The sequence below is a fragment of the Loxodonta africana genome, chromosome 16 (genome assembly GCF_030014295.1).
Source record: "Loxodonta africana isolate mLoxAfr1 chromosome 16, mLoxAfr1.hap2, whole genome shotgun sequence".
NCBI classification, from domain to species: domain Eukaryota; kingdom Metazoa; phylum Chordata; class Mammalia; order Proboscidea; family Elephantidae; genus Loxodonta; species Loxodonta africana.
The window spans coordinates 17,516,640-17,541,204 of record NC_087357.1 but is presented as its reverse complement, the minus strand read 5'-3'; the positions used below and the strand labels follow the sequence as shown (position 1 = coordinate 17,541,204).

The window sequence follows — 24,565 nt, the reverse complement described above, 5'->3', positions numbered from 1 at the left end:
TCCCGGCTCACACCAAGTGTCCACACCGCGGCGACCTATACCTGGCGGGGTGAACCGCACAGGGCCCTGGCTTAATAATGAGTATTTGTTGAACGGTTACAGTTAGCCAAGCACTAGGGCACTTGCTGCTCTCAACTCTTAAGACATTGTTGCTGTTTTCCCAGGTGAGAACACTGAAGCTCAAGGAGGTAAAGGTCACAGAGGTAGTGAGCCCGGACAGCACTCTTAGACCTTGCAGGGGACTGTGCGCCCACCCCGGACTCGGCACAGACCTCGCACCGAGCCAGCATGCCTTTTGCTCCTTCGAAGAGCAGGGGGCTGGACAGGAAACTTGAAGCAGATGGGTTTTCCGGCATCCACAGAAATCCTGGCCTTTTGATGCCTCCCACAGCCAAGAATCCAAGCCTTGCTCACCCTTCACCTCCCTAGGGAAGTCCGCAGCCTTTGGGGGCTGGGGCATGACTCTCGTGGCTTCCTTGGCCTCTTGATTTTGTGAACCAGGGAAGAAAGGCTGGAGGGTGCGACCGGCAACAGCTTAGGTTTGTAGGACTTTCTTGCTCAGGTTCTGAACCCCAGCAATGAGCCCTCTGAGGACGTGGGTAATAAGGACAACAGAACATCAGCAGCCTGGAGCTCACTTTGATTGTAGCTCCTTACTTGCTGGCCACCCTCTAAGCATTTTGCTTGGCTTATCTCACTGAATCCTCATGACAACTCCAAGGGCATGGTAATATTTCTTATCCCATTTCACAGAAAAGCAAAGCAGAAGCACAGAGAGGCTAGATAAAACCTGCCCAAGGTCAGGCGGTTGAGCTGTGAGCCCAGGCCTGACTCTTTTTGGGGAATGGGGAGGCAGGTTTTTAATAGTATAATTTACAAACAGTAGAACTCACCCTTTGAAGTGTACAGCTCTATGGGTTTTGACTGACCAATGCATAAAGTCCTGGAAGCGCCACCATGATCAAGATGTAGAAAGGTTCCTCCCACCCCCTGGCCCCATCAGACCTCCACCGCCTGCTCTGTACCCTTGGCCGTCTTTTTATAGAAGATAAAATGGAGGTCGAGAAAGATTGCCAGGTGTTGCCCAAGGTCGCTCGGCTAGTACGCGTCAGATCGGGGATTAGAACCTTCGTCCTGTGTCTGCAGGTCCACCTGCCTGCCAGAATGCAGATTCCTGAGTCGACAGAGAACAACCCGCAGCAAAGTGGGGCTCACGGGGTGGGGGGACGCGCTAGGAACGTCCCCTCCACCTCCCACTGCATGCGCCTGGACTTAGCCAAACTCCCACCCGTCTGGGGACGTCTAAGGAAGAAAGAAGATGCGGGCACTGCCCAGGGCTGGCTGAACCCACGAGGAAAGAGACGGCAGCGGTAGCGTCTAAGGACGCGGGGGCTTGAGGGGCTCCGGGGCCGAGTGCGACCTGAGCACTCAGCGCCGCGGCGACTTCCACCCCGCCAGTCTGGTTAATGAATCACTCTCCTCGTTAATTCCCGGCACGTCGGGGCTGGGGCGCGAACCTTCCCGGCTCCTTCGGCCGGGGCGCATGGAGTAGCATAGATTACCGGGCTCCGGAGTTTGCGCGGCCTGGGACTATCAGGAAGCCTGCTTCCCCCCCGTGGGGGCGGAGCATGGCTTGGGGAGGGCAGCGCTTGGGCCCTAAGGACTGGGTGCCCCGCTCCTGTCTGGAGAGTGGGCCAGGCCCCTGCTGCGGCCTCACCCTCGCCCACCAACTGGCCAACCAGAGGCAAGCGGCCCGCGGAAGACGCCGCTTGACGGGGGACCGACTCTGAGCGGCCTGGGCCCTCGGCCCTGGACAAATGTCCCCACCTTGGGCAGGAGGCTGCGGGGACCGGGCTCCAGCCTGCGGCTCACTTGTTTGGGACACTCTCCCGACTCAGCGCTCTGGGAAACAGGTTCTGGCCGAGAGAGGGAAAGGGTTAAGGGGTTACCTTCAGCCTGTCAGCGCTCGAGCAGAAAGGTTTATAGAAGAGGAAACGCCTCTTAAACATTGCACCATCACGGGCCTCACCCCACCCAGACACAGCCTCCCCCCCCCCGTTGCCCCCAGGTCATCGACTCTTGCACCCCCAGCCAAGATCACTAGTGTCAATTGCGCAACGAACTGCTATTGCTCGCCAGCCAGCGCGGGTTTGGTCCTCGGACATGTGGAGGGCCCGCCCTGAGGGCCAGGCTGGACTTTGACCCTCCAGTCCTCCTCAAATGCTCACAGGGAGAAGGGGACCCCTGGAGCCGGGGTCCACAACCCACCTAAGCCAAGGCTTTCTTCCTTGCTTCGGAAACCCTAGGGCTGACCTAGAGTTCCACTTTGGGTTCCCTAGCTGGGTGCAGCCCAAAGATGTTCACCCCTTGCTGTGGCCTCAGACACCCTGCTGACCTGGGCACGGTGGAGCTTCTGCCCAAACAGCCTAATTCAGAGGTGGATTTCCAAGCTGGAATCAGTGTTTTGGGGGCATTTGGTTCAGAACCGAGGGAGGAGCGTCTTCGTCTGCACCTCTCACCCCATGGGGGTAAATCTAACGCTCAGAATCCTTGGGATTGGGAAAAAGGTGGCGCGCAAAGAAAGGCCGCTCTGAGGCGAAACCCAGCACGACCCCTGCCCGTAGCCAGCGTCGCAGAGGCCCACAGCCTGAGGCAAGGGCAGGTCTCTTCGGCTGGCGAAGGTAAGGCTGAGGCCCATCTGTCTCCTGTGTGAGTGTATGAGTGTGTGCGTATACCCTGGGGAGGTCGAGGAGGTGGCAACACGGATGATCCCCGCTGACCCCCTTTATGTCCCCGAGAGGGAGACAACCCGAGAAAACACAGTTCCCAACTCTTGCGTTGTCCAAGGAGTTTTTTGACCCCCCCCCCATACCCACAGTGAAGAAGTCCAGAAATTGACAAACACAAATACACAGGAGCTGAAGCTAGGGGAGGGCCAGGGGGTACTCGAGCTCAGGGCCGTAGGTGAGGGGGCGCAAGAACACGTCTTAACGCCAAGAGCCTTGGGCTGATACAGCCGGTGGCCTTGCAGCCACGCTCTCAGCGACTTGGCTCTTCTCTCTCCTCCCCTTTGACTTCTCCCGGCTCTCACGGCAACCTAGTCACCAAACACAGGCATTTCTGCGACCTTAAGAGAAATGACAGGGGCCTCGGAGTAATAGATTTAAAGGACGCCAATTTTTTTTTTATCATTAATTGTAAACGTGCAAAATACCTGCTGGTACTTCACTTTAGAAGAATGTAATTGGCAAAAAGAAAAAAAAGAGAAAAAAGAGGCGACTGATGAATAGATAATAGATCTTTAACCACCAATAAACAGAGAGCAGCGCCAGCAGCCTGGGGGATGTGATCATAATTATGCCGCCGCGCGAGCCAATGGGGACGAGGGAACTGGGCCCTAAAATCATCCCAAAACCGAAGGCGAGCTCGAAAATACGGACACGGGCTAGGACCGGAGATGCTCTCCGCAGTTCCTAGTTTTCAGCCGTGGGTTTACACAGCACCCCGCCCCGGGGACGACAGATGGTAGAATCATAATAGAAATAATAATAATAAAGATAATAGCAGCAACAACAGTGATAACAATGACTACAACACTAACAAAAATAGTGACAACAGAACGATAACAGTAGCACCGTGACAGCAGCAGCTCCCCTGACCTTGGACCCTCGTCCCAGATATTCCAGAAGGAACTGATTTGGGATAGAGGTGAGCACCCTCCCAGACAGGAAAAGTGAGAGCTTGGGGCGAGAACCGGCGCGAGTTGAGAGCCCACCACCCAGGTAGGGTTGGCGAGTCGCGTCTCAACTTGCAGACGAAGGAGTAGGGTCAAGGATCGCGAATACAGAGCGACCCGAGACCTCGCAGCTCTGCTTGGTTGGAGACGTGGGAGGACCCGGACCCCCCTCCCCCAGGCTCCCTCCTCGCCTAGGAAACCGCAGGGAGTTTTGCTGGGGAAGGGGGTTGATATAACCAAACAGCTCTCAGCCCTCTCCGCAGCCAGCCCCCGCGCGCTTACCCTCGGCATGCTCCCGGGCGATCCCAGCTCTCCCGACCGAGGGCCGCGCGGGATAGCCGCCGCGGAGCGCTGGGCGCGAGGAATCGGTGTGTGTCTGGCTGTCCTACCAGCTCGGGCGCAGCTGGCTCGGGATTCAGGGGGCCGCCGCGGAGGCGGCGCCGGTCGGGGACTCTGCAGGGACCCGGGTGCCCCGGAGGGAGTGGTGGAGGAGGAGGAGGAGGCAGTGGCTGAGCGGGAGGAGGTGGGGAAAGAGGAGGAGGAAGAAGAGGAGGAGAAAGAGGAAGAGGAGGAGGAGGAAAAACCAGAGGAAGAGGAGGAGGCGAGGGAGGAGGAGGAAAAGCCGAGCGGGCGCCGCGGAGCCGAGAGTCGAGCGCGGGGCGAGCGCGCTGGGCGGCAGGCTGTGCAGCCCAGGCGGGGCGCCGACTCCGTTCCACTCTCGGCGCGGATCCAGGCCTCCGGGTTCCCAGGCGTTCGCCGCCCTCTGACGCACTTTAAAGAGTCTCCCTCCCTTCCACCTCAGGGCGAGTAATAGCGACCAATCATCAAGCCATTTACCAGGCATCGGAGGAAGCTGTTTATGTGATCCCCGCACTAATTAGGCTCATGAACTAACAAATCGTTTGCACAACTTGTGAAGAAGCGAACACTTCCATGGATTGTCCTTGGACTTAGGGCGCCCTGCCCGCCTTTTGCAGAGGAGAGAAAACTTTTTTTTGCCTCTCCTGAGACCCCCCCCCGCCTCTAACTCCGATCCCCCACGCCATCTCGCCAAAAAAAAAAAAAAAAAAAAAAAAATTACCCCAATCCACGCCTGCAAATTCTTCTGGAAGGATTTCTCCCCCTCTCTTCAGATTGGGCGCGTTTGGTGCAAGATTCTCGGGATCCTCGGCGTCGTCTTTCCCTCCCCTCCCCCTCTTTTCCTTTTTCCTATCCTTCCCTTTCTTTCTTCCTTTTCTCCCCCCCCACCCCAAACAAACAAGCCCCCCATTCTCGTCGGTGCTCACCGCGGGCAGCGGGCGGCGGAGGCATCGCGCCGAGGTCGCCGGGAGCCGGGAGCCCCGGGCGCCCGCTCCTCGGCGCAGCATGTTCCAGCCGGCGCCCAAGCGCTGCTTCACCATCGAATCGCTGGTGGCCAAGGACAGTCCCCTGCCCGCCTCGCGCTCCGAGGACCCCATCCGCCCCGCGGCTCTCAGCTACGCCAACTCCAGCCCCATCAACCCGTTCCTCAACGGCTTCCACTCGGCCGCCGCGGCCGCCGCCGCCGCCGGCAGGGGCGTCTACTCCAACCCGGACTTGGTGTTCGCCGAGGCGGTGTCGCACCCGCCCAACCCCGCCGTGCCTGTGCACCCGGTGCCGCCGCCGCACGCGCTGGCCGCCCACCCCCTGCCCTCCTCGCACTCGCCACACCCCCTCTTCGCCTCGCAGCAGCGGGACCCATCCACCTTCTACCCCTGGCTCATCCACCGCTACCGGTATCTGGGCCACCGCTTCCAAGGTACGTGCCACGTCGCGGGGCCTCAGAGCTGCAGCCCGCGCCTGCCTGGCCTGCTCGGGTGGGCGTCGGGCAAGGCCCGGGCGGAGGCCGCCTAGCCTGGGAGGAGGCCGGGCGGCCAGGGACCGGGCGCGGTGTGGTTCCCAGTTCACGAAGCTGGGGCCGGTTTGCGGGGATGGCCTGTCGGCGCTTGGCCCTTTGGGGAGGGGCGTGGATGGGGAAGTTGTCCATGAGTGCGCTCTGGCGGAGCAGGCGGGGTAGCCTGCTATGCCTGCCCTGCCTGCGGCCGAAGAGGCCGGAGCTGGCGGGGCTCCCAGGCTTGCTGTCCCTTCCTCTTTGCTCCGGGCGACCCCGGCTTCGAGGGGCGCAGACCCGGCCCAGCCCCCAGGTTCGCCTCAGACTGCGTTCAGTTCTGTTGGCCACGCACTCGGCGCCCCTTTTGTCCAGCCCAGCGGCTTCTCAGTCTCCAGCCCTCTTCGGGCAGCGAGAAGACCCTCACAACTCCGGAGCAAAGTCTAGAGGGTTGTTTTTTCCTGCCTTTGGAAGGGGTTAGGGCCAGGCGGGTAGGCATCTCCGGGGCTCGGCACTCTCGCAGAGACCTGCTTAATTGGGGCGCCGAGCGGCCGCGGCGGGAAGGCAGGTTCGGTCTGGTTTTTGTTTTTCTTTCTTTTAAGAGAAATGAGCCCTGTGGGGAGACACGCTGGGCGGGGAGGACTTGTTGGCGTGCTTTTGTTTCTTGCCTTTTAAAAAATTACTATTTGCTTGTTTTCCTCCGGGTGGGGGTTAGAAGACCGTTAAAACTCCACAAAAAGCGGCGAGTAACTAGCTTAGCGATCCGAGCCGGAAAAGACCCAGCTCCGGCGGATCAATACCCAGCCGCTTGCCCGTTCATTAACCCTTCACTTTCCTGCCAAAGCCCAGAATCGGGTAGACACCACCTCCGTAATTAACAAAACAAAAACAGTAAAAACCTTCCGCTCTTATTTCTGGCCAGAATTCCCCTCTATTTCTGCCTGAACTGTGGTTCGTTTTTCTTTGGGATTTTAGTAAATCAATTTCTTCTCCTAATGAATGAGCCCGAAACTCTCGGGCTTGGCTCTCAAAGTTTAGGTGGGTCCTTCCTCATTCCCTGCCAGCCACGCTCGTGTTCCCCCCACCAGGCCTGGGGCAGCTGGGACCTTGCGGTGGCCGCAGCCGTCCGGTAACCCCGAATTTCGATCGCTCCGCTAGAGCCTGTCTCCTTGTTCTCTGGAGCCGGGGCGCCAAGTGCCGGGAGGTAGCGGCAGCAGAAGCCGGGCGCACACGCCGGCGAGATCTCGGTCCCGGCCGGGTGACAGTGACGCTCCCGGCTTCCGCAGTTCCCCGGAGGGGAAACAAGACTTTGAATAATTTTTCAATAAGTCCCCAAGTAAAGTCTGGAAAGCCGTCCGCCGCCTCCCCACCTCGGGGTCAAAGTTCTCCGAGAGGTTAGACAGAAGAGAAAGCCGTTTTTCTGGGTCGTGGGCGCCTATGCCCCGGCGGGGCTCTGCCGCCCCCTCCCCTGCGCCGGCCTGGGTGCTCCAAGGCGGCTGCGGACCCCGCTGAGGTCAGGGGCCGTGGGACTCGCCCGCTCGCCTGGGCAGCTGCAGGGTGGGTGCGCACAGGTGGCCCCGCTGACCAAGACCAACAGCTGCCTCAGGCGTACCCTTCGCTCGCCTCGGTAGGGCCGTGGCCCCGCCGGCCGGGCGGCGCGGTTCATGTTGAGGCCCGGAGCACAGCGCCGGGCTAGCCCGGTTCGGGAGAAGCACGCTGCGGGAGCCGGGGCGCCCCTCCCAACGGACTTTTGCTGTGCCCCTGCAGGGAACGACACCAGCCCCGAGAGCTTCCTTTTGCACAACGCGCTGGCCCGCAAGCCGAAGCGGATCCGAACCGCCTTCTCCCCGTCCCAGCTTCTGAGGCTGGAACACGCCTTCGAGAAGAACCACTACGTGGTGGGCGCCGAGAGGAAGCAGCTGGCGCACAGCCTCAGCCTAACAGAAACTCAGGTGAGCGCGGCCCGGCGCAACGAACCCATCCGGGCTGGACCTCGGCCCCAGAGCTCAGGACCCCCACAGCCGGCACCCGCACCAGTGTTGAGCTCGCAGAGGGCCTTCCACAAAGGGCCTGGGACATGGTTGCACGCCTGGTTAGGGGTTTGTGGGTTTCGATTCGAGGTGCCCGACTTCGCTGAGCTGCAGCAAGGTGCTTAAGAGCCGACTCTCCCCAGACTCACAGGACAGCTGAGCCGTCCTTCTGTCCAGCTGGGCATCCCATGAGTGTCTAGGCTAAGACACCTCTGCACTTTTGGTGAGAGTCGTGGGGGCCCTTGGCTGCCCCAGAGACAGGCCGAGTGTCTCCCGACTGGGCCCAGGAAGCGGGAGAACGCAGCAGGGTGTCCGGCTGCTAGGGGCAGGAGGCTCGGGAGGGCAGGGAACCCGGTTAAGAGCCAGCTGTGAGCGACCGCGGGCTCTAGGCTCCCGTCAAGGGCTCCAGTTACTCCCCTAAAGGGTTCGGAGAGTCAGACAACCGAGGCCAGGCCTCTCGGGCGCGCCCAGTAACCAGAGCAAACAGGACTGGGAGGCTGCGTAGAGGGGCAGCCTCAGGGGACAGGCCCTTCCTGCGCAGCGGGGTCCTGAGGCGGGCCTAGCTCTGGCCTGCCCCCGGGCGGGGAGGGGGCACAGGGCTACAGTAGGCGCTACTGTACCGCGGAGCCGCAGGGCGGGGTCAGAGTTCCCGGTAAACAGTAAAGTGTTCGGCCGATTAAATTGTAACACTTTTTCTGGGAAGCGTAAAGAGGTCGAGGCTTTTGTTTTAAAACGTCCCCCCCGGACAAAACCGAGGAGGGGCTCGCGGGTGTGTGCACTGCCCAGCACCCGGGGCTGCCGGCTGAGTTTTCTCGGACAGCCCAGGCAGCGGTGGTCTTTGTCCGCCTCGCTGCCCACGCTGCCTTGAGCCTTTGTGTGCGTGTCAAGCCCCGGAGCGCACCGACGCGCGCCTTGGGCGAGCGCCGGGGAGAAATGAACCGTCCTCCCCCTCAATTAGCAAACTCAAAGCAAATTAAACTCAGCCTTGTTCCCGCTCTGCTCTGCTCTGCCTTGGGGCGTATTGGGGGACTGAGGCCTGCGGGGGAAGAACAAGCCGGACCCGGGCCCGCCGTTTCAAAGGAGGGAGTGGAGCCGTCCTGCAGGGCCTGGGGCCTCGGGCCTGGTCTAGGCTGCTGCTGTACGGATAGGAGATGGGAGGGTGGAGTCACCACTGTCGCCTGCATTTGTACCCCACCGGTGGGAAGCTTAGGCAGTGTTGCTTGGATGGAGACCTACTGCCCTGCTTCCCCAGAGAGCGACCGGATCGCAGCTACTGGGTCTTACTGCTTCCTTGACCTCCAGCAGCGGCTCTGAGGAGGCCGGGCCACCGGCAGCCCTGGTGGGACGTGCTGTGACTGGGCCCGGGCTTGGCCCTGGCCTGTCCTGAGGCTGATTAGTAGGAAGCAAAGGGAACTCTCCCGCCGGTTTCTCCCCTTCTCCTTCTCAGTGTCTTTTCTCTCTCCCGCCGCCTTCCAGAGCTTTCACTTTTGAGCCTCCTTTCCTTGCGGGAGAAGTAGAGCTGGCTTGGTCCCCAGGCCTCTGCATCCCACCTACCCCCCTGGCTTCCTAGATCTCCCCACCTAGTCCTGCTCACCTGTGAGAGTCCGGGCAAGGAGTATACAGCCCAGGCGACCTGACCACCAGCCCAGGGCCGGTCCTGCAGCTGAGGCATTATATTTAGGCCACAGGGCCCAAAGCCACCTAAAATAGAAAGCTCTTCAGGTCGTGCCCTGAGCTGCAGCAGCTGGTGGAGGGAGGTCTTTACTGCATCCGCTTGCAGTAGGGAGTTAAGAAACATGTTTCTTTTTATTTTTCTTGTTATCTTTGTAGGAAGTCCTTGCTTTCCAAGGCCTTTGCTCCCAGAGGGATGGGGGTGCCCAGAGCAGGGGGATGGCAGGAAGGGGCGTTGTGTACTCTGGGCTGAGCGGACTGGGGAAGACAGCTCCGGGAGGGCTCAGAGGGCAGGGAGCCCGAGCACCGCTTCCTACCCACAGCACTAGGGGCCTTGTACCTCAGGGGAGCCTATGGGGAAGCCGGCCCTTAGGCTATGCAGCTGGGGGCTGGGCCCTCGCAGCCTCGGCTCCGGGTCTGGGCTGGGCCAAGGGGTCAGGTAGTTGGTACCAGGCTCAGTGGAGGAGCTAACTCGCCCCTGTCTGCTTCTCGCCGGCAGGTAAAAGTATGGTTTCAGAACCGAAGAACGAAGTTCAAAAGGCAGAAGCTAGAGGAAGAAGGCTCGGATTCGCAACAAAAGAAAAAAGGGACGCATCACATTAACCGGTGGAGAATCGCCACCAAGCAAGCGAGTCCCGAGGAAATAGACGTGACCTCAGACGATTAAAAACACAAACCCAACCCCACAGAAACGGACAAAAAGGAGCAGAGGCAGGGAGCGAAGGGGAAGGAGAAAAAAACCTAAAAAACAAAATCGAACAAACCGCACACACACATTCACCGAGAAAGGGAGGAGAGAGCAGCAGCGTTCCTCGCAGACTTTGGGCCGCCAGGGCGCAGGGTCCCAATCCGAGGCTGCGCAGCGATGGCAGAGGACGACGGAGGCGCCTTCATCAACATGCAACCCTCCTCTAAAGAGGCAGCTGAGTGAGTGAGTGAGGGAGAGAGAGAGGGAGAGAGAGGGACAAGTGAGAGAGGTCCAAATGTGGCAAAGCCCAACGCTCAGAGCAGGGGAGCTGTCAGTGAAATGCCAAGCCAGCGCGACAAAGCGATTGGCATGTATTCCATTTATCGTAGTCCACTTAAAAAAAAAATTGATGGCAATGATGATCAAAACAAAACCAACCAGGCACAGGACTTTTTATTTTGCACTTCGCAGTGTTTTTTTTCCCCAGTCCTTAAAAATAATAATAACGATCGAAATTCCATATCTAGCCCCATCCCCACACCTGTTTCAAAAACTTGAATTGCATGTAGCAGTCGTTGGGCGAACGGTGTCTAAAGACAAAATGAATCGTAATTTTCTTTTCCTTTTGAAGACAGGTTCTGTGTGCTTTTCATTTTGATTTTTTTTTTCAGAGAAATGTGCGGTGTGTAAACACTTTTTGATACCTTCCGACGTCAAAGTGATTGTGAAAGCTAACTAAGTGAGGTAGGCTCAGCGACAGTGGTCCTCTTACAGAGAAACAGGGAGCAGGAGGGGACTGGGGGTGGTGGGGGAGGGGCCCACAACCGAGTCTGGGCTAGTGCTGGAAAAAAACAAAACAAAACAAAACAAAAAACCACACCAACCCTAAATTAATTATATTTCTTGGGCATTCCCTTTCCTAACATCCTGAGGCTCAAAACCACGAAGTAAACTTCTCCCGTTTAGTGGTTGGAGAAATTGGCCGAGTTCAGCCGTTCACCGTAGAGGCCATTCCACATGTAAAATCTATCTGTGGCAAAACCTGAAGGACTGTAGATAGTGGGAATGATGTTAAGTGTGGCCAAGGACACGGATGACAAGTTTTCAAGCACTGAGTTTCTATTCCAAGAGCATAGACCTACTAAAGAGAGTGGCAAATGCTTCCTTGATGTCTTCTATACCAGAATGTAAATATTTTTGTGTTTTGTGTTAATTTGTTAGAATTCTAACACACTATATACTTCCAAGAAGTATGTCAATGTCAATATTTTGTCAATAAAGATTTATCAATATGCCCGCAGAGTAGTTGTCTTGGGAAATTGAAACGAATTAAAAAAAAAATTTTTTTTAAGTATCTTTCTACTTCTGAGTGTGGTCTTCCCCCAACTAGGCTCAATAAAACCACACACCCTTCCTCAACAAAAGGGACAGCCTGCTGGATTCTTTGGCATTTTAAAGAGAGATGGAGGTGGAAAAGGGAGAGGATTGGAAGAATGTAAGTCCTTCGAAAAAGGGATGGGAGAAGATTTTTACAACCAGACCTTTGCCCGTTGCATGCCCTGCTGAGGGAGTTTAGTTTGGATTTCAGGTTAAAAATTTTTAGTTTTTCCCTTAACCTCTGGTTATGATGATGATGATGAGGATTTAAAGTATGGAAATATAGGTATATATTAAACGATATTCCCCCAGGATTGGGGAAAGCACTTAGCAGATTTAGCGTCTTGGGACTTTTAAACTATATGTCTGACTTAAAACCCTTTTCTCTCTTTCTTTCTTCCTTCCTTTCCTTCCATCCTTCTTTCCTCTCTCTCTGGCCCCAATCTGCTGAAGGTGATGAGGAGAGTCCCTGCGCTGTGGCAGCCTTATAAGGCAAGCATTCTGAGAACCCTTCAGCTCTTAACATTAAAGAAAAAGTTGTAACCAGTCTTGGAGGAAACTTAGCTTCCCCCCGTCCCCCCTTGTGGGGGTGCGAGGTTGTTTTTGCATGCTTCATTTGCTTCTTATCCCGATAGGCTGCATTAATCAGTTTTATTTCCATTGATAGAGAAACCTCGTCTGTTCTGTTCGAGCTACAAAGCGTCCTGTGAGCTTTTGTGAAAGTGCAAATCAGTTTAAGCAATTATCATACCAGGAATATGAAGGGGAAAGAGGAGGCCTTGCCCAGTGGTCTCCTTTAATCTCTTAATCCACAGATCCAGGGGGGCTGCCTGGACATAATTTAGGACAATCTCCCCACCCTTTACACTGTGATAAGGCCAAGTTACAATGCAGGGCAAAAATACAAGCTTTGTTAACATCCTGCCTTGAAAAGTTAAGATTAGACATTCCGTGCACGTGTGAGGACTATCGGGCACTATGGAAATTTTTCTTTCTTTCTTTTTCCCTTCCCTTCTCTCTTCTGAAGTTGAATTCATTCTCTCTCTCTTTTTTTCCCCCCTCTTTCTCTCTCAGCCTGTGTCTCCTTATTCCTCTGTCTCTGTTTCTCTGGAGAACCCTGGCAACTCCTGGTGCATTTTTAGCAGACCCCTCTTGCAAAGGTGTGTACCTTTTCGGGGAGACTCGGAGCAAGAGGGATGCCGAGAGGAGAGCGAGAGGAGAGCGGTGGCTGAGGGAAGGCCCGGGCTTGCCTCACAGAGGGACAGGTGCAGACCAGGCTTGCTTGGGGCTCTGAGCCACTTTGTCATCGGGAGCCTTGCTGACTCCTTGGTTGCCCGAGTGCTTTGCAGCCACTCGGCTGGTACCGCATCCCTTGCACTTAAATGACTACAGGTTCCTTTTCCTTCTGTCCACTTCCCAAAACCAGGAATGCCTGAGCCCAGTCCCCTTAAAGCTCAGAATGGCCTTTCAAAAAAAAAAAGACCAAACTTTCCGTCTTGACAAAGGCTTATTTCTGCGGGCACCATATACTTCATTCTTATTATTTTTTAAGTATGAGGAAAAGGAGAGTTTTTCTTTTTGTGTTTTTGGTAAACGTCCTATGCAGTGCCACAGCAATAAAATCATCAGAGAATACTATTAGCTTTGGAAAAAAAAAACACAACTAAAAGCTTTATTACAAACCAAGCTTTGAAAATAGGGGGGATTAGGCGGCTGAAAGGGTCCCACAATGGGAAGAAGAAAAGGTTTCATGCTAATGAGGTTAATGCCCTTTGTATCTCAGGCCTCCACATCTTCATTACGCGCTATCTCCGGCTGCACCGAGCGGCTCAGAGAGCCGCAATCCACTCCAACGCCCCCCTTCCTGGCCCAAAGAAGGATTTGATAGCAGCTCTGTTCAAACTAGATAATTATATCTTTTCAAGTCGGAATTAAGATAAAGAAAGTGAAGCAGAGGCGGCTCGCCTTGATCCACTGCAAACAAATTTGGCGCACTTTCGAGTCCTTCCCCCGCCTCAAAAAGGCAGGACCGTCAGCTTATTAGCCGCTCGTTTGCTTTATTAATTCATCTATTTAAAGTGGCAGGATTAGAGCGTCTAATGTGGACGCGGGCTGCCGTGGCGCCGAGGAATATAAATATTTGCGAGATGCCATCCCACGATGACTATCTGGACGCGGGGAGCGGGGCAGGGTGCGCGGGGCGCGTGTGCCTCGCGGCTGCGTCCCGTTGGCTGTGCGCTCGAGCTTGGGCTGCCGCCCTCTGGACAGGGAGTACGTAGGAGTGTGTGGGAACAGGGTGCCCCAGATCTGTGTTTCCCTCGTGTGACATGGGTGCCAGGCGTGGATGCCCGGACGGGGTCCATGTGCCTCACGGACCAGCTTCTGCTCTCCTCCTGGCACATGGCGCTCTGCATGCGATCTGTTCTGCCTGTGACCCGGAATAGGGAGGTCGGGTACACTTTCCGTGTGAATTACTTGTGGGCCTTCCCTGTGCGTCCCGCTGTGCCAAGCCTTGTGCGGAAGTGGATGTTCAGTAAATGAGAGGCCTAAATTCTCAGTTTGCATATCTCAGGGAGGGTCAAACCTAGTGTACGAAGCACGTGGGACCTTGGCTAAGTTCTCCTGAGAGGTACTCGCGGGCTCTTGTGCGTTTCTCGCTCAAGTACGGTTCCTCCGCACAGCCAAGGGCCTGGTGGGCTGCAGGAGGGGTCATTTTTTCCAAGGCGCCAGGCGCTCCTGGGCCTTGTCCCCTCTGTGAACCGTTACCTCCTACTGGCTCGCGTTCTGGGTGCCCAGAGCTACCAGCTGTCTCTGCCCCTGACCCTGACAGCCCAGTCGAGCTGGAGCGGGCGCGTTGGCTGGGGTCCGGAACCTGCCGGGCTGCTTTTGTGCGAAGGGCGGATTGTGGCCGGAGGAGGGCCGCCCGGAGCCGGCCGGCCAGAAAGGGGGCTCGGGCCTGCGCGCGGCTCTGGAAACCTCGGCTCCTCCCCATCCCCGCCTGGAGTCGCAGGAAACAAAGTCGGGACGCGCAGGCCGTCTGGGGAGGGTCTCTGATGGCTCAGAGACCTGGCCCCGGGCCCCGCTCGGTGGTGGGAGGGGAGGTGGTCTGGGCCGGGCCACGGGAATGTGGGCAGTGCTAGGCACTGTTGGAGGTGTGCCTGTGTGTTAAGGTGGGGGAACTGTGGCTGTGTGTTTGTGTAGGTTGAGTGTGTGAGTTAGGTCTGCGATGCAGGTGTGTTTGTGTGGATTGTGAAGAAGCAATTGTGTGTCTGAGTGAGGCCTTAGGTTGTGTAGGTGCTAGGTGTTTCAGCGTGTTAGAGGCTGCAGAGGCCAGTTCTCCTTGGGTGGACCGCATGAACGAGTCATGAATTGGGGGTGCAATAAAGGTGTGGCTATGCAGTTGCGTGTAGATTTTGTGAGCCACGATGCGGTGGCACGGTGTGTGTCTGAGTTTGGCTGTAGTTGTGGATCTATAGGATGGGGATGGCCGCGGGTTCAGTGTGTGTGGGTGTGTGACTCTTGGGAATGTTTCTCTGTGCTTGGGTGGGGCTTCCCGTGTGATGCGCGTCCACGCCCGGTACCGTGGCTGCATTGGTGTGTTTCGGCATCTAGGCCTAGTGAGGAGGCTTGGGTTCAGGTGTTGCTCCGGCAGCTGGCCGGCTGGCCAATTGCAGGCGAGTCCACGCACTCCCTCCCCCCCCCCCAGCTTCGGAGTTTGTTGACAAACAGTCGCTTTTGTAACAGAGCCTTTTTCTGGCCCGGCCTTTATTCTTCCAGCGATCAGCGCTTAAGTTACTTCGGTACCGCCTGGGAGCAGCTGCGGCCCGGGAGGGACAGGTTGCGGCCTCCAGCGCTGGGTCGCCGCGCTCTGAGCGGAGTTGCGGGCCGTGCCTGCGCCTCGCCCGCAGTCCTCACCCAGGCCCGCAACTCGGCTGCCTGGTGTTCTTGCCCAAACAGCCCTCAGGAGAGGGAGAAGTGGGAGTTTTGAGAACCTGCTGACCTCAGCCATGACCCCGCTTGGGGAGGCGGCTTCTCCCGGCGCGACCCTGTGCGCCAGGAAAGCCGAGGCGGTGCCACACTTGAAAGCGAAAGATCCATTCATCAGCCGTGTCCTGGCTCTAATTGGCCTTTTGTTCATTAGTGTCTGTTGCCAAGCCGGGGGCCGAGAGGGACGTGGAGCTGGAAGCGCGGGCGCTGGGCGCAGAAGGGTCTGGTGTCCCAGGCTGGCGGCCTGACAGGGTGAAGGCGCGTCGCGCTTCTCCGAGGGGGCGCCAGAGCGCGCCAGAGCTCACCGCCACGTGCGCAGATGCCCGCGGGCAACAGCTCTCCGAGTATATGGGCCCGGTGCTCCGGCGGCCTTGTCCTTCCACCCACCGCCACCCGCAGACCGAGCCCTCTCCTACCCCCAGTCTCTCCCGAGTTTCTAGCCCCGGCGCTGGCCTTTCTTTGGGCTCAAGTCCCGCCTTTCTTCGAGCCTCGAGTGCATCTCCCTGGCCCTAACGCCTGCCCCGAGGTTCCCCTCCCTAGGCACCAACCGGGCGCTCTCGTGGGGGGCATCCAGATTCCCTGGGTGGGGAAAATGAATTTCTTTTTCTGGAAGGGATGTAGGAGTCGACCGAGGTCTCCATCGCTCCAAATTCCATGTCCTTCTCCAAATCAAACCTCGATTTCTAGCTCCCAGTCTCCTACCTAGTGTTCAAAGCAAGCCTCTTGGCTTTCTTCCCTACCCCATACCTACTGCCCCTCCTTCACCTCCACCAGGGAGCCTGAGAGAGCGCAGCGGTAAAGACTCCTCTCCAGGCTTAGGCCCAGAGGCCGAGAAGCACCTGAGGGGCCATGAGATGCCTGGGATGTAATAGGGTCGCGTTTGGAAAATGGCCCTGGGTCTTCAGCCCCACGCTCTCCTCTCTCTCCACGGGAGGGCCGGCTTGGCTCGGCAGTGGCCAAGGCCTGGCTCTCTGGCCTCAGCCCAGCCCCAGGCTGCCCCTGCCCACAGCAGGCTCCAGGCCCTCCCTATATATAGCGTGGGTCGACATAGCCCTCGGCTGGAACCTGACGTCAGGAAGAACTTGATCTTGCATGCTTAGCTCCTGCTTCTGAAACTGATCCTTGAAATGAGAGAACAGACTCTACACAATTCCCATGGCCTTGACATAAGGTACAGCGATAAATATACACCACTAATGAGCAATTACCATATAATCACCTTCCAATTAGCTCGCATAATGATGAATTAAACATTCTAGCAGGCGGGATTAGGTTTCTTACTTTGTATATTATTTACGAAGGCTATAGCTTCTGCAAAGAACCAAATATCGAATTAGACTCAGAATTTTCACTTGGGGATAATTATGCACTCAGGCCAGAGGCCGAGTTCTGGTCACTTGTCAAACGAGGCCTCCTGCAAGGTATTGGCCAGCTCGTTGGGGGCATTTATTTTCCCTTGTCCTCCTCTCTCTCTCTCTTTCTTTAGGTTGCTCTTGCCTTTCCTCTCTATCCTTTGCCCACCCTGGCCCACAGAGCGAGGGTTTGGGGCGGGGTTTCCGGAAGGACCTCCGTCTTGCAGGGAGGACACGGTGCCTGCGGCACTGAGGCTCTCCCAGAGCCTGTACCTGGGGCCCAGCCCACCCTGGCCCCCAGGTCTGGTCCCTCTCCAGCCGGGAAAGGACGGGACCTGGCGCCGCCGGATCTTTGGGAGAACAAACGCTCCTGCACCGCGCCCGGCAGAGCGCGCGCCCAGGCGCTGCCCAGCCCCTGTGGGCTTCCTGTTGCGGCCCGGATCGCCGCAGCCCGACCTCCCCTCTGGGTTTGACCTTCCAGTGGGGTCTGTTCCCGCTTCTACCCTCACCCCTACTCCATCCCAGTAACAGGGAGAGAAGGTGGGAGGCGCCGAAACAAACAAATAACAACCCTCCACCCCTCCTGCAGCCACGTCTCTTGCTCAGGGAAATGAATTTTGGCGAGATTAGCTCCTAATCTGATCTAACGCTGCTGACATTTGGGAAGAAGATGAAAATGGCAGCTCAATTTCATTCTGAAACGGGGTCACTATGAGGGGCTTCGCTCCGCTCCCCAGAGACCGTGGGTACCCCTCCTCCTCCCACCCCTAAACCGGAGGAGGTGCGAGCCCAAGCTGGTCCAAGAGCTGGAGGGGCAGAAAGGAGCCTGAGTCTACCCACGCGACCCAGGCCAGCATGCGCCCCTGGGGCTGGACCCTGGCCCGCCCGGCCCTGAATGATAGGAGTAGAAGAAAGTCAGCCTGAGTTGCTCCTCCACCCTCCAACCTCAGGTCTGTGTGCTTGGGCAGGGGTGGGGACTCCTGGGACCCTATCCAGGACCCTGTGGGCCAGAGAGCCTGCTTCTGGTAGAGAGGCCCATGGAAGGTAAGAAAGTTGTGGGAGTCCCTAGCTAGTGGGGTAGGTAGACCAGGTGTCCCAGCTGGTGTCATTTCGCCTGCATTCTCTGACCAGGCAAAAGGCCACCTAGGGGCTGGGTGGTTGACCCTGGAACCTTAGGGCTTATTTCCAAATCATGGACCTGAGTGCAGCCCCTCTCCCATGGGGCTCCATGAGGCTCTAAGGTGGGGGTGTGGTTCCAAGACTTCTGAGAGGTTGAGCTTCCTTTTTCTGTCACCCACACACAGTACACATCCAAGAGGTGGGCTGGCTAGGTTCCTGGCCACCCAGCAGACCCGGCAGTGCCCAGCTGTGGCTGCCCAGATGGGCAGGTAGAGGGGGCAGGTGGAGTCAGTTGTTGGGAGGACTGCCTGGTTACTGGATCCTGTTCTTGAAGCCGGGTTCCTGGGGGCTCAGGTACTTCTGAGGCCCTGCCTGTGGGGTGCAGGGTTTGGGAGGGGGATTGAGGGCAGCATCATCAGCTCAGACCAAGGACGAGCCCAAAAATCCGTGCTTGTGTCCCTGGGTGTGAATCTGGTGATGGAGACTTCGGGGCTGGGGTTTGGCTTTGTACCTTGCATGCTGTTAGCTGTATATGCATGTGTGACTGTACCTAAGCATGCTTGCACAGCATGTAACTGCCAGCAAGTGGGTCACATACGTATGTGCATACATGTGCACATGGTCCTGGGGAACAGGGCTGCTGTAGCCCAGATTGTGTCTTTGTGCAACTTTTAAAAAGGCATCACTTCTTCTGGGTGGACAGTTGCCCTGTGGCTTGGAGAGTGAAGGGGAATTGGATTTCAGTGTTCTCTCTACCCCCATCCTTCCTGTGAAGTGCACAATCTCTAATATTTGCTACAGCTCTGGCGGTGATGTGTGATTGTGATATTTTTGAAGGTGCCTCTATTATTGAGAATCAACTTAATTCTGAGCTGTCCCTTCTTCACTGGTGTCCACCTAGCTGGGGGCTGTACCTGCCCCCTTTCCAGTATGAAGAATGTGCATAGCCATAGCTGTACATCTGCAATGCGGAAAGTTCCTGAACATCCTGGCAAGCACTGCTAACCACAGGGATGTTTACACTTGTGAGTACACCTGAGTAGTGGAGAGCGTGCTTGTGCGTGTGAACGTTAGGGAGGGCCTGAATGTTTGTGAACGTTTGCGTGTGTGTGCTTGTGGGTGAGAGCCTGCAAGTGTGTATGTGTGGGTTCATATATGTGAGTGTGTGGGTGGAAATAGGTGTGACAACAGGGGTGAGGGCATGGTTGAGCATGGTTGTGGGAATCTGTGTACCATTTGGGGTGATGGAGGTCACCTGGGGAGGGAAAGGACTTCCAGATGACTGTTCCTTCTCAGTTCACTGACAGTGTTTTCTCCCATCCAAAGGGACCAAGCCATCTGGGAGTCACTGTGGAGATAGGACCCAACACAGCCCCACCCCAACCTGGTACCTTTTTAACCGGGTACCTGATTGTGGTTTTCATCCATGTCTCTGTGTCAGTGCCCTGCTCGCTTGGGGCAGGGAAGACAACCATGCCAGGAGGGTGGAGCAGCTTTCCCCTGAGCCCAGCCTCTTCTGTGAAAATCCCTTCCCTTCCCTTCCCTTCCCTTCCCTTCCCTTCCCTTCCCTTCCCTTCCCTTCCCTTCCCTTCCCTTCCCTTCCCTTCCCTTCCCTTCCCTTCCCTTCCCTTCCCTTCCCTTCCCTTCCCTTCCCTTCCCTTCCCTTCCCTTCCCTTCCCTTCCCTTCCCTTCCCTTCCCTTCCCTTCCCTTCCCTTCCCTTCCCTTCCCTTCCCTTCCCTTCCCTTCCCTTCCCTTCCCTTCCCTTCCCTTCCCTTCCCTTCCCTTCCCTTCCCTTCCCTTCCCTTCCCTTCCCTTCCCTTCCCTTCCCTTCCCTTCCCTTCCCTTCCCTTCTTCCCTCTCTCCTTGCTTTCTTCTTCCACAACCTTAAAATTTTTTTACTTACAGAGATTTATTCTGCAGATATTCATACATGAAGAGACATGCATATGAGCTTAATTATTAAGCATTATTTGCTGTATGGAAATATTGGAAGCAATCTAAATGTCCGTCAGTAAGGGATTGGTGGAATAATTTACCCTGGGAGGGGGTATTATGCAGCGGTTAGAAAGAATGGGGCATGTATTTATGTTCTAAAATGGGAGATTCTCTAAGATATGTGAATGTTAGTTGTAAAAAAGCAAGCAGAGCCTACATGGGATATTATTTGTATAAAAGGAAATACATGTAAGGTGTGTACCTTTGTTTGAGCTTGTTGATAATCTTTCTATACCTGTTTGCCGTAGAGTTCATTCCAATTCAGAGTGACTTTATAGGACAGAGTAGAACTGCCTCATAGGGTTTCCAAGGAATGAGCAGCTGGTGGATTCAAACTGCTGACCTTTTTGTTAGCAGCGGAGCTCTTTACCACTGCACGACCAGGGCTCCATCATCTTTCTAGGGGGATGCAGGAGGGACTGGGAAAAGTGGATTCCACGGCCGGTTGTGAATGGCTGCTCGTCCCCAGATGCGAACCTGCACCTTTTAAACAATTTTTTCCCTCTTTGTGAGAGGGTCCCGGAGTGAAGCGCCAGGATCCAGGGAGCTCTCTTGTTCTCACCATTTTACTTCTGTTGTTGTAGTCCACGATGACTTTGACTTTTTGGCAACCAAGAGAAGGGCAAGGGCATAGAATTGGCCAGCCCAGCTTCCCACCTACCTGGGGCAGGAACCCTACAGAAGGCTGTACTGATGGTCGCACTGTCTTGGCTTGGATGCTTCTCGTGTTGAGAAGCTCACTACCTCCCAAAGCTGCCTTGTCTCTTCTGAAACAGCTCTACATTTTAGGATTTTCTCTGAGCTCTGGAGAATAAGCCTTACTTCCTTGGAGTTTCCTCTGATGGCCCTGACAATTGTTTGAAGTATTGCCTCCTGGTGCTCCCTACCCAATCATTAGGAAAAAATTTGAAACTTCCCCCCAATCATTATGAAAAAACTCCAACTAATACAACAGCTGAATAAATGGTGTAAACCATACATTCCCACCTCCGACATTCATCAACTCAAGGCCTGCAAGATGTTCTTGTGTCATCAGGAGACAATGACACAGTTATGGGCCTGTCCATAACCTCCCTGGGGTGTAAACTCCCCTCCGATGTGACTGAGGAATCAGCCTTGGAACGTCCTCAGCAAACTCTGACAAGCCATCCTCCAGGAGGGAAGGAAGACATTTGGAAATGAGGGCCTTCTTGAGGGACTGAGGGTTTCCTTTTGATGAAGATCTCTCTCTCTCTCTGTGGTGTGTTGGGGAGAAATGTGGGTGTGACCCCCTTCTTTTGTGAGGATCCTGAACCTTGGCGTTGCCAGTCTGGCCATGCAGCAGACATAGAGCAGGGCTGGAGGGCTCTTGGGAGAAGGGCTTTGCTCCCTTTTCTTGGGCCTTAGGAACAGTGGTCACTCTCCTGCCCACCTTGGGTGCCTGGTCAGGCCCAGTCCTGCAGCTTTAGCTTCTCCCTTGTGCCCCAGCACGGGTACCCATGGAAACCACAGCGGAGGGGCTGCAGCCTCTTCTAGCAGAGTCTAGTGAAGTGCCCTATTTTCTCTGGCTACGGCTGCATTGCTAAGCAGTGTCCCTGACAGGTAATTGCACCCACAGCAGCTCAGTTGCACCCTAAGCAAATTAGGTGCGGAACCGAAGCTGTAATTGAGCAATTGTGAGCGCAATTTAGCAACTGCAAGTACCTTTCCTAACTGGTGCCGCAATCCGAAGGCTGAGAAGTTGATTCGAAGACCTGTTGGCCACCTGCTCTGCTTCCACAACTCTCTGTTCTAGGCCCAGGCAAGAGTCACCTTGCAGCTAACTTCTGTTTGGTTTCTAAATATTGGGAGAGAACCTTTGTAGGTGTCACGGTGCTAGACAGAATTAGCATTCTTTAGGAAAATAATACACAACGAGCCTGCGATTTTTTCCTTAATTATGTGTCTTCTCATATAAAACAATCCCTTGGTGTTGGTGATGTGTTGATTAATTATCCCAAACAGTTCCTTTTGAAAGTTAGGAAATGTGTCTCTTGACCTCCTTCTCCGTTTCAAGGGAGCCAACCTATTGGGTTTCCTCAAGAGTGTTGTCTCTACCTATACTTAAAAGGTGGAGGGAGGAATAGATATCTCTGGCAGTGGTGGGGCCCCTTGACCTGCAGGCTTTCAGGGGACCTGGAGGCTTTGGAGCAGGGGGCTGAACAACTTTCTAGGCAGGCCCAGGGTGCCAGGTCTGGGGCCCCCACGCTTGTTAAATGGTTTGCACTTGACTACTAACCTAAAGCGTGGCAGTTTGAATCCACCCAGTGGTGCTGCAGAAGAAAGATCACAGCCAAGAAAACCCTATGGAGCCAGTCTACTGTGTAACACACCGGTTCACCATGCGATGGAATTAACTTGACGCCAGTAGGTTTCGTTATTTGGTTTATAATGTGATTACCCTGGGAGGCTGTCTGTGCTGGGCCCTGCACTTTATGTCATTTAATTCTCTCAGTAACCCTGGGGCTGAGTCCTCTCATCGTCCCATTTTATAGATGCAGAAGCTGGGCTCAGAGTGCTCTTGGCCAAGGTGATACAGCTGGTAAATGACAGAGCCGGGATTTGGCTGAGGCCATCTGCAGCCTGTATGGAGGAGTGACAGGCTTGGCCAGTGGGAGCACGTTCTGGCAGGAGGGAGTGCTCACTGGGGGCAGCGGTGGCTGGAGAGCCAATGGGGAGTGGGGTGCAGTGGGTGGTGAGGATGGAGGGAGGAGGGCCACCCCAACCTAGGCAGGCCAGAAGGCAGAAGAGGAGCAATGGGGGGGGGGGGGGTGGATTAAAGAGGGCAGGTGGCGAGGTCAGGCAGACAGACCCGGGCCCTTTAAGGAGAGGGTGGGAGAGCAAACAAACCCTGCCCCAGGGTCCTTAGAGGTGAAGTCCCCAAGCAGGCAGGCAGCCGCTGGCAGCTAGAAGCAGAGCCCCTCCCTGCCAGGAGAAGGCCAGTAGAGGAAAAACAACCTTGTCTTGGGGCACACCTGGCTGCCCCACCACCCAGGCATTGGGTTTCAGGAGCGCCAGGTAACATGCTGGGGGCACTCCCCAGGGGAGGGGGGTGTGTACATGGTCTCTGCTGGTATCCAGTCGCCTTAACTGGCCACCAACCAAAAAACTACTTACTGCTCCGAAGGCAAGTGAGCATACAATACACCTGTGTGGTGCCAGGGCGCTGGGACAAATGGCTGCTGAATGAAGTGCTGAGCTGAGCTGGGAGGGCAGGAGGGAAGACGCGGTGGGGACAAGGGGTGGAGAGGGAAGAGCCATTCAGAAGGAAAGAAAAGAAAGTGTCTTGTCTCCAGGGGAGAGCTGAAAGGCAGTTTAAAAGGTAGAAACCTTACCACTCCCCACCCCCTGTCCAGGGCATCAGTCTTGGAAAACCTCCTAGTGCAGTGGATTTAAAATCGTAGCTGCGGTGAGTGACTTGGGTGCGAGGAGAAGTGGTTGGGCAGATAAGCTGACCTTGACTTGGAGAGAGAGGTGCCCTGGTGATGAAATCCTGGTCCACCTAATGGGCCCTCACTAACGCCAGCCATTTGTAGTACTCAGTGCATTTACCGTGAGGACGCTACTTCCTCCCTGTTCAAACTGCACGTCTGCTTAAAGTAATCACTAACTTCCCAGCTGGGGCAAGTGTCACAGCCTCTGTTTCTTCATCTACACATGAGGCTAATAATAAAACTTACAATTTGAGGTTATGTAAATTAAAGGAGCCTATTTTTTTTTTTTTTTTTTAGCATACAGTAGGAGCCCTGGTGACACAGTGGTTAAGAGCTGTGGCTGCTAACCAAAAGGTTGGCAGTTCAAACCCACCAGCCACTCCTTGGAAACCCTATGGGGCAGTTCTACTCTGTGCTACAGGGTTACCATGAGTCAGAATTAACTCAGTGGTAATGGGTACAGGTAGCATACAGTAATGGCTCAATAAATGCTAGCCACCATTATAATTATTTCTGTGGTTTGGGAGCAAATGTCTGCACTGACTTCTCAAAAGGTCAGCCTTCTCCTGACTGTACTCAGCTATTGGAAGCATCGGTTGATGCCCTGGGATGGCCCTGGACTAGATCCAGCAGATCTGGTTTCCAGAACTCTCTCTCTGATGGCTATGTGACTGTGGGTAACTCCTTTCCCTCTCTGGGCTGCAGTTTTCTTGCCTGCGGTGTGAAGGAGTTGGATCAAAGCACCTTCTCAGCCTGACAGGTCTTTGGACATCACATAGAATGGCCCCAGAGGGGCCCCTGAGCAGCCTTTAGATGCTACCTGTCTGGATGGATTCTAAGAGCTGAGGAGAAATTCCAAAAGAAAGGCTACTGAATATCTTTCCTTTCCAGACCCCTCATGAGTATTCCCTTCCCCTGTGTGGCTTTGTCCACAACCAGAAGGTGGGGATGACTCATCCCATGCCCCCAAACAGGCATACACCTGTGCACTCCCAGTAGACATGGGGGCACACACACAATGCACACTCACTCACACTCTGGCACATGTGTACACACAAACACACATGTACAGATGCTCACACACTCCTCACACATGTTCACACACATGCCCACACATGTACAGAGCAGCTTCCATGGCCTGTGCAGAAGTCCTGTCCCTTGCCCAGGGTGTGGTGTGCTTGGTTGGTCTCAGAACACCTGGACCCTGGAGCAGGGTTGCCAGATTTAGTAAATAAAAATATAGGAAGACCAGTTAAAATGGAAAACATAGCTCTAATGGCTGGATTTTGTTAATTTCTTGAAAAAAAACTG

The 24,565-nt window shown here is 55.4% G+C and overlaps 1 protein-coding gene across 2 annotated transcripts; it reads left to right on the top strand.

Annotated features, from left to right (window-relative positions):
- Positions 1-5,101: 5,101 nt before the first annotated feature.
- On the top strand, positions 5,102-12,029 carry EMX2 (empty spiracles homeobox 2). Of its 2 annotated transcripts, XM_003409105.4 has the most exons (3): positions 5,102-5,513; positions 7,350-7,534; positions 9,783-12,029. In XM_003409105.4, exons 1-3 carry the CDS (start codon positions 5,102-5,104, stop codon positions 9,948-9,950), a joined length of 765 nt encoding a protein of 254 aa, XP_003409153.1. In that variant the 3' UTR covers positions 9,951-12,029. The 2 variants fall into 2 exon arrangements, with proteins under 2 accessions (XP_003409153.1, XP_010587265.1); XM_010588963.3 differs by lacking the exon at positions 7,350-7,534.
- Positions 12,030-24,565: the final 12,536 nt, after the last annotated feature.